Genomic DNA, 13432 nt, shown 5'->3' on the forward strand with positions numbered 1-13432 from the left:
CCAATCTGAACACCAATGAAGAACATATACCCCCAATACCACCCGCCCAAATCAATACGGAAAACAAGGAATCAGATACTCACGAACAACACATCATATCGTCTTCCCAAGCTCCGCCTAATACCGAACAAATACCTCTAACTATGCAGACCAATACTCAAAACAAAAGACCCATATCTGACACCTCATCCCTAATGTCCCCCCCCTCAACCCCCCTTTTAAAAGTAGCCCAGCAACCAGTTCAAAAACAAAAGAAACAAAAAATAAGATCTCAGTCTAATTCTTCATCAATCACTGACGACGACACCCCCGATGACCCCCTCATTCCGGCCCAGAAATTATTCCATGACGACAATCCCCTACCAATAACATACACCCAATTCAAGTACCTGGTTGAATGCTCTTCAAATAAGTCCATGAATATACGCTCCCTATGCGAAGAAGCTAACATCGAATTACGTACACTAATGGCAATAATCGAAGAAACCTACGTCATGATAAAAAACTCCAGAATGAAAACTAAACTAACTAAATTTCGCAATTTATTATTCCAATTAATACCCGAAGAACCAACAGACCCCACACAAAATCAATTATAAATAACAAACAATATAACATATATAATGAGCATAAATGTAATACAGTGGAATATTAACGGCCTTGCCAAAAAACTTAATGATATTAAACTAATAAATCAACAACACGACCCAATCATCATATGTTTACAAGAAACCAACCTCAACAATACCTTCACCCCGCCCATCAAAAACTTCAACATCTTCTCAACCAACAGAACAGCCTGCAACCGAGCTAGCGGAGGAGTAGCGATACTGGTCAGATCTGACTATCCAAGTTCCCAAATCCAGATCCAATCTCCTCTGGAAGTGGTGGCAGCATCCATCCAGCTCGAGTCTAGCATAACCATTTGCAATATTTATATACCGAACCAAAAACTATTTAAATCCACTGATATTGTGAACATAATACAACAACTTCCACCCCCCTTTCTCCTCCTGGGAGATTTCAACAGTCACGGCTTAAGCTGGGGATCGGACAAAACCGACGACCGAGGAAAACAAATCGAAAAAGTCCTCGAGACTGACAACATAATACTACTTAATAGCGGTGAACCCACACGACTCAATCCCTCGAACGGAAAATTCTCAGCGATTGACCTATCATTATGCAGCTCAAACCTTGCCCAACGCACTTCATGGTCAACTCTACCCGAAATATACGACAGTGATCACATCCCAATCAAGATCGAGCTTCTTACTAGCAAAGCAACTTCGCCTACATCTCCCAACAAATGGAAACTCAAAAATCCCAACTGGAATCTTTTCTCCCAACTAGTCGAAGCCTACGTAAACACAAACCCTCCTCCTACAGATGGTCCGACCGAAAATGACGTTGCCCACATAACCAATTCTATAACTAATGCAGCAAACATATCAATTGGAAAAACAAATGGCACTCTAAACAATCCTAAAGTTCCTTGGTGGAACCCCCAAATCAAGCTATCTATTAAGGAAAAGAATATCGCATTAAAACGGTTCCAAAAAACGGGAAAAATCGAGGACCACATACGCCTAAAAGAACTTCGTGCAAAAACAAAATTCCTCGTAAAACGCAGTAAAGCATCCTCTTGGAAGAACTTCACTTCTACCATAGGCCCCAAAAGCGACCCCAGCTCTGTATGGAGCAAAATCAGATCTTTACGTGGCAACAGCAAAGAAAAACAGACTCTCATATTAAATGACAACATTCTCCTCACCGATCCAATCGAGGTTGCTAATCTTCTCGGTAACCATTTCTATTTGAACAGTTCTGATAACAACTATAATGAATCATTTCTTAATAATAACCTGACCAGTAGACAGCATTTGCTCCAACCCAACTACAGCCCATTAAACCAGGATCAACACCATCTAAACATCCCCATTAGCGCTAAGGAGCTAAACTGGGCCCTTTCCAAATGCTCTAGCCTCTCTCCCGGACCTGATGAAATCCCATACAGCTTCTTACACAACCTACCTGCATCAGCAATACAGTTCCTCCTCCACCTGTACAATAAAATATGGAATACCGGACAAATCCCAAAATCTTGGAAACACGCCATCGTCATCCCGATTTTAAAACCAGGGAAGGACAAATTTAGCACAGAGGGATATAGACCAATATCTCTCCTCAATACAATGTGTAAAATACTTGAAAAGATCATCGATTCGCGACTGAGATGGTTTCTCGAAAAAACTCACTATCTTTCCCCTCAACAAAATGGCTTCCGCAAACACAGGAGCACTTACAACAGTCTACATGAAATCCAAAAAGACATAACTAAGTCCCTAGAAACCAACCAAGCCTTGGGACTTGTTGCCCTCGACATAGCGAAAGCATACGACACCACATGGCGCCCCCGGATAATCGAACAACTACAAAAAATCCTATGTAACGGTAACCTACTGATCTTTGTCAAACATTTCCTAGAAGACAGATCTTTCCAAGTCAAAATTAACGGTCATCTCTCTTCAATCTTCAATCAAGAAAATGGAGTACCACAAGGATCCACTCTCTCAGTCACCTTATTCCTCGTAGCCATCAACGACATCTGCGAAAGAATCAAATTCCCAGTAAAATCTTCTCTCTTTGCAGACGACCTAAACATTTGGTGTTCAGCAAAAAACTCATCCTGCATACAACCATATTTACAAGACACAATATTATCACTTGCTGCATGGTCCGAGACATCAGGATACCGTTTCTCCCCATTTAAATCTCAGTGCATCACATTCACCCGATCTAAAAAATATCCTTCATTAGACATTAGAATGAATGACATCCCAATACGAACCTCAAAATCAATTAAAATACTAGGAATCACATTCGACCGCAAAAATACCTGGAACCCACACCTTAAAGATCTCCGAAAAGCAACCATGCTAAGAATGAATATCCTCAAAACTCTAGCTCACACTTCTTGGGGAGCAAACTCCACAACCCTTAAACAAATATACACATCACTCATTCTTTCCAAGCTAGAATACGGATCCTTCCTCTTTTTCAATTCTAAACCATCCAGCTTAAAAATGATTGACACCGTACACAACCTGGGACTGAGACTAGCCTCCGGAGCATTCCGATCGAGTCCAATTCCCAGTTTGCTCAACATCTCTTATACTCCACCCCTAAATCTCATAAGAAAAAAAAACATCATGCTTCTATCTGCAAGACGAGCCCAGAACAACCTAGACATCCACCACGGCTTCAGAACTGAACTACGAGACTCCAATTTCAAATTCTCTGACTTAATTAAACATGAATGTCCGACTACTCCCCCTTGGACTATGGACATTGACATCAACCTCAAGTTATCTTTCCTCCCGAAAAGCGAAACTACACCTAACATTTATAAAAGTGAACTACAAGCTATTCTCGAAGGATACCAAGACCACATATTCTTCTTTACGGATGGATCCAAAACAGACGCCGGCGTGGGCGCTGCAGTTACATTCGGTGAAACCAGACGAATGCTCAAGCTCCCTGACTATTGTTCAATCTACACGGCCGAAGCCTTGGCTATCTCCCATACATTAGATATTATAAAACAGGACTCAATAAACAAATCCATTATACTAAGCGACTCCCTTAGTACACTTACAAGCATCCAAAATTACTTCCAACCTAATAGCATTTCACAAAAAATCCAGAACCAGATATCATTTCTCCAAAACAACGCACATAATATCTCCATGATATGGATACCTAGTCATATCGGCATACCTGGAAATGAGATAGCAGACACATATGCCAAACAGTCCATCTCATCTCCTCACTCTCTAATCATCGGCTCACATACTCTGCAAGACTCAAAACACTTTATTACTGATCACATTCTAAAAAATTGGCAACACTCCTGGTCAACCCAACGTACTAAACTAAACGAAATCAAACCCAGCATTCTCCCATGGCCAACCACTCCACTTACCAGGCGTCAAGAAGTAATTCTTAATAGACTTAGAATCGGTCACACATGGTTAACCCACAAACACTTAATGTCCAAAACGGATCCCGAACCTTGTCTATCATGCGGCGAAACACCTACAGTCAAACACATCATATGCTTCTGCCGTGAACACAACGTTGTTAGAGTCAACCTCAAACTAGCTGACAATCTTTACGAAGCTCTTGGTCCTGACCCCGACAACATTCAGAAGATATTTACCTTTTTAAAATTAACTAAATTATATAACCTAATCTAAATACACCTTCACACCCCAAGCTTGAATTATATAAATATCCCTCCTTTATCACCATATGCTAAATTTAACTTCAGCCAATAATCTTTGTTGTTGCGGCTTAATTTTAAATAAAAAAAAAAAAAAATAAATTTAGTCCCGTGTCCCAGAACCGATTTTACCCCAGTGCAATCGTTCGGGAAAGGAATCAATCTGCTATGCACATTATACATTTTTTATGCATAATTATAGTATATAATATGCGTAATTAGAAAATTAAGTTAATGTATTCAACACACATTAATATAATATTATTTTATTTTATTAACAAAAAGGCTTAAAAGTTTTCTTGGTTTGCCTAAATTTATATAAATATTATTTAGCTAACGTTATGGTAACATTACAATGAGTAACAATTATTTTTTCTTAAAGGCAATTACATTTATCTTGATATAATATTTTGGCTCATTCATATATCGACGGTTTTGAAAAGGTTAATTTTACTATCGGTGTTTCAGTTGTATAACATAACATATGTGTGACCTAAATAAAATGAAGACGGTTTCCACGTTAATAATAAGAAACATAAATAACGCAAACAAATTTCGTGCTCCGAATAAAAAAAAATGGTCGTGTAAAATACAAGAGTAATGAAAATAAATCGTGAATATCTCCCATCCCGCGAGGTTATTGATATTATTATATTTATAATTGTTTTTACTATTATTGCTATAAGCAAAAACTTTTCGATGTTTCTCGGCAGAGTCACTCCGGCGCAGCACCGCTTTCTGAATGATTTCAAAAGACAAAACTAATAATGTATCGTTATTATTACCCATTATAATGCGTCTGTGTAATAATAATTATCATTTCTTTGCATCCGGCGATGGCCTTGCCCGGTTTTCATATTCTTTTTATTCCGTTTCGTCGAGATTACCTAATTCAACGTAAAAATTGCAACGAGGCAGTTAGTATACGTCGTGTCATCATGGTGGGCATCGTCATTATATTATTAAAATATATGTAGGTATCTATATTATTAAATGCGATATCAGCAGCTGTCGCATATCCGTCTGCCACGCCAGACGCTCGACTGCTCCTCTCGCAAACGATCTATATGTACAGAGTGATCCACCGAGCATGCTACACCCCAATAATTTCATCTTTAATTTAATTTTTTAATCCTGGTATTTTTAAGACAAACATTTTGAACGAACCTTCTTTTTTCACCAATCCGAAAACCTTAACAATTTCAAAATCCAGAATTTAAACAAATGCATATATATAGGTACCTAACTAAATGATTGTAAGCATGCATGGTCGATCACTTTGTATGATTTATAAAAAAACAATATACGAAGAGTCGATATTTTTTTTTTTTTTTTATTAGCTTTCAGTTTAACTATTACAGCTCAACAATTATATGATATCGATGTTAAATAATATTACCTGTGGATCCACCGTAGATTCAAACTTATCTATATTGTATTTATACAGTGAAATAGCTGAGACTTGTGTTATAATGCTATTTTTTGGATTTTTAAGAGTGTTCAGTATTATACAAGCTGCTATATTTTTCCCCATCAAAATGTACCTACCAACTATACTTAATATAACCTGGTAATATTGAACAAACCGATTTGATTTCGTCACGACTTGCGAAGTTTATACCGAGAGATTGACTATTACATTTTTTCCAACGTCCGTTCGCCTTTATACATTTTTTTAATTCAAAATTTAAATGACGATACCGTAACTATTACAATGATACACTACGTTGTATATCTTCATATTTCCATACGATTTTCATGAAGGGGCTTGATTAAAATTTAATAATTATGTTATACAAAAATATAAACTTTCCAATCGATTTCATTAGGTGTAGGTACAGAGAAAAGAAAATTGGCTACCTCTATAATATTATGTCTCAACTCATATACTTTACACTCAGTCCTAAGAACTCTAACCATCTCAGAAATAGCAGTATTTGCAATCCATACAAACTATTTCTCTCCCAAATTAAAAATCACCCAAATCGCTTTTCTTTTCATCACTATATCACTACATAGAGGTCTTCTTAGAACAAGGTTTGAGAGAAACCTGTGTAAGAGCAGACTTATAAGTGTACACAAATTATACCTATGTAAACTCAAAATAAAATTCAAGATTCATGTGTTACAGCTGGGTGATTTCTCAAATAGTCATTCGTGTTATGAACATTATTTTATAATTCGTACATACAAGTGCTTACTGGAAATAATTTTGAAGATTGTATAATTTCAAATAAAACATGTTTAAAAAAATGTATAACAATAATATTATACTATGTGAATAATATACAAAACGGGCGATTGGCACTACCATAATCCAATTGGATTACCGGTTACACGTTGTTATTATACGTAGTTATTCTAGACGTTTGTGAAAAAATAAAACTGCACCAGCTAGGTGAAAGGCTGGCTCGGTGTGCGCAGAACCGGCTGACGTATATGCACTTTCACTAAACGAAATGGCATCTGCGTACCTTGACATTTAGTATCAATTCATTATTATTATGTTTTAAGCACTCCTCGCCCGTCGTATTTATAAATATTCACTTTAATCGCGACACTGCACGAGACAATAATTATACAGGCGGTCGTACAGTGTTGGAGTATGTCTGATGTATATGGTGGTATACAATATAGTTTATTACGATCTTATCACAATCACAGGTTTCTATTTTGGCATCATGATCTACTATAGAAGACAAATGATCGATATACCTAATAAAAACATTTTTAGCCAGTAAAAAACCAATTTTAATTTTTAAAAATATTGTTGTCCTATGATATGCGTACATATGCATCTGGCCCTATATAAAATATTGTCGTGACGGTTGAGCTATATTCGCATATTAATGGCCCAATATATTATGTTTATGTATCTACCTAACGTTAAGTCGACGATTTTCAGCTGCGCGTTTTAAATCGAAAAATAACACATCAATAAAAATGAATACTCACTCGATTTACCACCACTTTGCATTATTTTCGTTTAATAAAAACTTATTTTCGGTTTACAGACGACCCGTACTACTGCGGACTGAGAGCCAGAGTGCCGAACTTCGTCAAGACTTCAAACGGCAAGACCAAGGAGTTCAACAAAGATGTGCCCGTCGGCCCGAAGATGAGCACCGCCGTGCCGCCATCTCGGTACCAACAAAATCCGATGGCCCTGTCCAACGGTCACCTGGCCGCCGCACACTATCATCACACGCAGCCCGCCATGTGGCACACGCGCAGCTTCGACAGCGGAATGGGTAAGCAATCATGCGTTTTACAGCGGAATTTCGTTATTTTTAATTTTAATTATTAATTATTTCATAAATTCTATAACCGCCTCGGATATACCTAGATATCTCATCATATCGAATATAATCGATTAGTATAATAACATGCATGTAAGGGGGCACTGCGGTCAAAAGTTCCTCGCGATGTCGTCATAGATATTAATAAGAATGGATAGGCCATGACTATATTAATAAAATGGAGGGAAGTGTGCCGGAATGGGGAAGAGAGAAAGACTGATTTTTATCATTACCTCTTATTCAATTTTCGATTTTATGCGGTCGGTGATAATGATAACGAGTCCGAATATTATTCATTTTCCGTTTCATTCGATTGTATAATTATTGCATCGGCTGCATGTTTATGACCATTTTTCAACTGGCTGTACAGATATAATAATGAAATAGCATTAAGTAAAATATTTTGGCGACAATTTTCCATATTATTATAAACGCCGTTTACAGTTATTTCTATAATTGCGTTCGTTTACCACACCATGATTATATTATTATAGAAATATTTTTATATTTATTACGGACCTTCGTTTGCGCCAGAGGGAAAGTGCCCTTTCTACACCCTTTTAATATAGACCCGATCGTTTTCTATAGTTAGAGTACCTAATTAATGTGTTTGGTGGTTTAAACGTTTCTGTTAAATATAGTTAGAATTAGAAACGAAACAGCGGAACGGAAATAAAAACATTATACATTTTCAATTATTCACTTTAGATTAATTTATCAATTTAATATTTATGTGTACATTGAATACATCAAATTATTTCTTAACTAAAAAATAAAAAATAATAAAAAAAAAAAAAAAAAAATGAATAGAATATTGGCGTTATCAAAACATTTATAATAGATCAGATTCGTTAAAATGGCCATTTGATATCAATTTTTGAAAATATGCTTTTAAAATATTCCTACACTGTGCTGTTTAGAATAATATGAAACAAGTTGTGTGTTTCGTGTTTATTCCGAATAATTATATAATTATTATACACATTTTTTTTCGGTCAGATAAAATTATACTTTCGAAATATCCAACAAAGTTTACTGTCACTACGTTATGCGCTTCAATTACAGCACAGTATAGACGCCTCGTCTTGTGAGATTATATTTAAAACAACTTACCGTTCTAATGACTCTTTTCATTCGATTTCGTTACATGAAAAAATTCCCATCAGCACGATTTCATGTTCAAAAGAGAATAAAACTAATAACCAATAATTTGCTTATAACTAATTTTCACATTTTTAGTTTAATATGAAATATAAATTTTACCGTATTAATACTTCCGTTTGTTGGTTGTAAGTGCTCCATAATAATAAAAAAAAAAAATAATATTTCATTCTAAATCCGCTGCTATCGTCTACTTTATTATATAACTGATATCTAGGTATATTGTAAATGGTACAATAATATTACCTCATTGAGAGTGCTATAAATTTCGTGGTAAAAGGATTATAGTGTATTATTATATTATACACAGGATTACTCACAAAGCTTTCTCAACCCCATTTATTATTTAATCTAATGAATTTATTCAATTTCAAACTGTACAACTAATTCGTTTGAATTTCAATTTATATACTCAAAATTTTCAAAACAATAAATAATAATATTTTGTATATATATTTGACAATATTGATAGTAACAAACGTGGGTTCATATTTGAAAAAAAATCGTAATTTTATTGCCTCTGCTAGGACACTCCTTAAATAAAAAAGTAAAATATCAAGGCACTTATATTTTATTGCATAAGTTTTCTAATAAATGTCAAAAGATAGAGTTTTTATATGCATTATTTACATTTTAAGGTCATGTTTATAGCATGGTTGGACAAATCACACTATACATTATGCATCGTTTCTAAAACGGTTAGGTCTTGAATTAAAACCTCATGTGAATCCCAAGTATATCTGGGTCGTAAAAGCATTTTACACAGCTTCCGGTTTTCATATATTAATATAATATTATGTATATAGTTACACATACGACTATTAAAATTTGATGAAAGTTGATTGTTTTTGCTGATTTTTCGTCACGGCTTTCGACATGAATCCTGACCCCGTTATTCAAATTTAATTGCACCGGAAACGGCTATATTATACTATTGGGAACAATCGATTATCGCGAGCTCGATCGTCGTCGTCAAATCCACCACGATGAAAACCGTGACCAAGGTATCATCGTTCCCCGCGGTATTGCAAACGACGTAGATTTAATCAAATTTCAATAATGTACTAACTATGAACCGTATATTATATAGGTTCTTATATATGTGTAATTGTGTGTATATATACAGTACAATAAACGATCACACTGCTCGGAGGTTTAGTAACGGCTCTTTTCGTTCGGATAACACAGCGAAATTGTTCTTACTTTATCTGAAGTACCAAAACCATTCCAGAACAATATCTGCAGCTGCAGAGCTGCAGGAAGGGATGATTTCAATGCTTTTCGACTGGAAAAAATATTAGGTATCATAGATGATATGACAGCCTTAGAACACTTATTGTGATGCCAACGGATTTCTACGAGTGCATTGGACTTAACGGTGTAGGTTTAGGTAGACGATTACATACATTCATACATATATAATATGTATGTATATCATATTGTTTATTACCTACATAAAATATTGTTATGTTATTTCCGACTGCATTGGTGGACTCTATGTAACGGCTCGGTGACAATACATATTATATATTATATATACGACTCCGAGCGTTGCACAATTTTATTATTTATGATTATTATACTATTTTTTAAATTATTATGTTATATTTACTCATAACCGGTTTAGTTTAATCATGCCCAATAACACGACGACGACGACGCCTAAACTGTGTTGTCGCAAAATGTCCAATTAACAATAATTAGTCCACTGACTTCTATTAATTCCGGTGAAACGCATGTGTGGCAAACATAATATAAGAACATAAAACTATGTCAGTATTCTTCAGTTTGAGTGTTAACCAAATTTGTATTATATAAATTATTATTTTTATAATCTTTACCGAATTTCTTGTAAAAATGAAAAGCGAGAATTAAAGGAAATCATACACTGAAAGAGTTTAAAGAGTTGTCCTATTTGCTTATTATAATACTACAATATTAATTGAAAATGTGTAATGAAAATTCTGCCTCACGAATACACAATCGTATCCTTTATAGTACATAATATTATATTAGTTAGGACATAAGTTATGTATTGACGATATTGGATCAGACTACGTCCTTTAGCTATATAGATGTGATTGAACTATTTAGTTGACATATCTTCGACGCAAATAATATTAAGATGAAACTTTTTAAGAACCATCCTATACACCATAGATTTTGTCGTTGTAATATTTCGAGACTCAAATTGTGTCTATAATACATAATGCATGCCTATTGGGTATTTTAAATAAGATATATTTAGATATATACTAAGATTATATAAACTATATCATGCGTATATCATAGCTAGGAATATCTTCAACGGTTTCATGAAATATTTCCCATTATTGTATAATATGTTAGCTTACGTGGACATTGCAGATGTTGATGTACTAAACGCAAACATTTTTTTCTGTTAATGTTTTGCAGACGCCGAAGTATTCGATTCGCCGTACAACCACATCTACGGACGGCTGCCCATACCCACCAGAGGTTACATACCGACGGGACACAGGACTCCAATGTACGTCGGCGAATGGGACTAACGATTCGAACAGGACGGAGCGACCGAAATTGGTTCATGCTTTTCTCATCGACGATGGTTTAAATGATATTAGATTATTTTAAAAGAAAAGAAGATTAAAAATATATATATATATATATTATCATTATTGTAATATTAGAATATAGTAGATCCCTTTTCGTTTGTTTTCTCGACTGATGGATTTATATATGTATATATATATATTATATTATATACATATCTACATATATATAAATAAGTAAATACGTACATCTGTATTATATATTGTTATAACATATAATGTATCAGAAAACGATTTCACGAGCTTTTATTATTTTTTTTTTTACTATTCTTTCTTTTATATATATATAATATTTAGTATGTATATGTATTTTTGTGATTTTTTTTCGTTATCGATTTTATTTGATTAGTCCGTCACCGATACGAAACGTGACGAAATCCGTAATACCACAGTGTATACACACATTTTATCATGATAATTTTTTTATAATTATGTGAATATTATGCATATAAGTTTTACGATAGTATAAAATAATTCGCGCGGGCTTTTTTCTTACGTATATATAGCAGCAGTACCATACTTCAGTTATTATTTCACTTCAATACATCGTATCTCTTTAAAACATCGTCTTCGCCACGTCGATATCATCGTTTTGGAAATCGTGTATCAATGACGTGTATGATCGTTCATCATCCCACGGTCGTTGAACACACACATTGCAAGTATATCGTATATTGTTGTTATAGTTTTCGTGTACACCGTATTATTCCGACTGTCGAACAAACCTCGTCATCGCGGTGATAATAATAATAATATATGTAGTATAATTATTGTTCGTAGAAAGCGAAAAACAGAAAAGCGAAATTCAGTCGTACCTAGGTATATCAGTCAGCATCCGACGACGTCGACGATGTGTATAGAGAGAGGTGAGTTAGGATACGATTTTTTTTTTTTCATTGAAACTTACCGTGTGAAAATAAATAGATCGAACAGAGAACAGAAAAAAAACCTAAATAAAAATAAAAATAAAACATGGACTGGTGTGGGGGAGTCGTAGAATCAATCAAAATACTTCGAACAATATAATATTATAATAATATTATAATATAGAATGAAATAAACAATTTTTAATATTCCTAACAAAGAGATTAAATTAAATTTTTATGAAAATAAATAAATCGTATCGTATAAAAGTAATTTATGTATTATCTTTGTTGTTTATTATTATTATTATTTTTTTTATATATATATATATATCATCTTTTAAGCTCGCGCTATTCGTATAATATAATATGTAGGTACGTTACGATTAGACTTTTTAGGTTTAACGCATAATATTATTGTTAGTATTATCGACATTATTATAATAATAATATATAAATATATTATTCATTATATGCCTATTTAATATGCCCTTTTTTCCCTCTCAATTTTATATTATATTATTATGGCGAATAATTACGCGTGTTCGGCGCGTGCGACAGATGTACTGTATTTTATAAAATAATAATAATACATTATTATCATCTTAATATTCGCTTATTATTCAACTATTATAACTGTCTTATAAAGTTCGCACGCGCCGATTGCGTTGCTCACACTTGTTGTCGTATATATATATATATATATATATATATATATTATATAAATCTATACGATCAATGATTATGTGCGATCAATATTATATTATTATTATACGCATACATACCAGTTAATTATAATATTATTATTATTGTTTAGTTTGTATAAGTATTTTTAAGCATATATTATGTTAATCCAAATTTTTTCATGGCAATATATAATTATAATTATTATGTTTTTCGCCTATATTTTATATATAATAATATATATTTATAATATAAGTCGTCTTGTATTTCTACATAATTATGTATGTGTGTTTTAACGATAGTAATGATAACAATAATATACAATAATATGAAAAAATCGAAATGTTTTTATTGTAACGGTGTACGAATGGTGTTCCTAAGTTTGGCTTTGAAATTCCTTCGGTGAGCGGGCTAAGCATGTCACCAGTCTCCTCACTTTCAAATTTAGAAATCTCGAAAATGACTGCATACTAGTGTACATAACATACCTTGACAAAACATATTACATGGTTAGTTTAGTATTAAAATAAAAATGATGATGGGAGGGAC

The 13432-nt window shown here is 33.8% G+C and overlaps 1 protein-coding gene across 2 annotated transcripts in view; it reads left to right on the forward strand.

Annotated features, from left to right (window-relative positions):
• Positions 1-13138, forward strand: part of exp (expansion) — a 165718-nt gene extending 152580 nt beyond the window's left edge. For both annotated transcript variants that reach the window (XM_015508112.2, XM_015508113.2), the window contains exons 9-10: positions 7300-7536; positions 11161-13138. In XM_015508112.2, coding sequence (XP_015363598.1) covers positions 7300-7536; positions 11161-11276 — 353 coding nt within the window. In that variant the 3' untranslated portion in view covers positions 11277-13138. The remainder of the gene's footprint in view (positions 1-7299; positions 7537-11160) is intronic.
• The last annotated feature ends 294 nt before the right edge of the window (positions 13139-13432 follow it).

This window comes from Diuraphis noxia, unplaced genomic scaffold (assembly GCF_037042655.1).
Source record: "Diuraphis noxia isolate RWA-SAM2 unplaced genomic scaffold, SU_Dnox_SAM2 contig0002, whole genome shotgun sequence".
Classification (NCBI taxonomy): Eukaryota; Metazoa; Arthropoda; class Insecta; order Hemiptera; family Aphididae; genus Diuraphis; species Diuraphis noxia.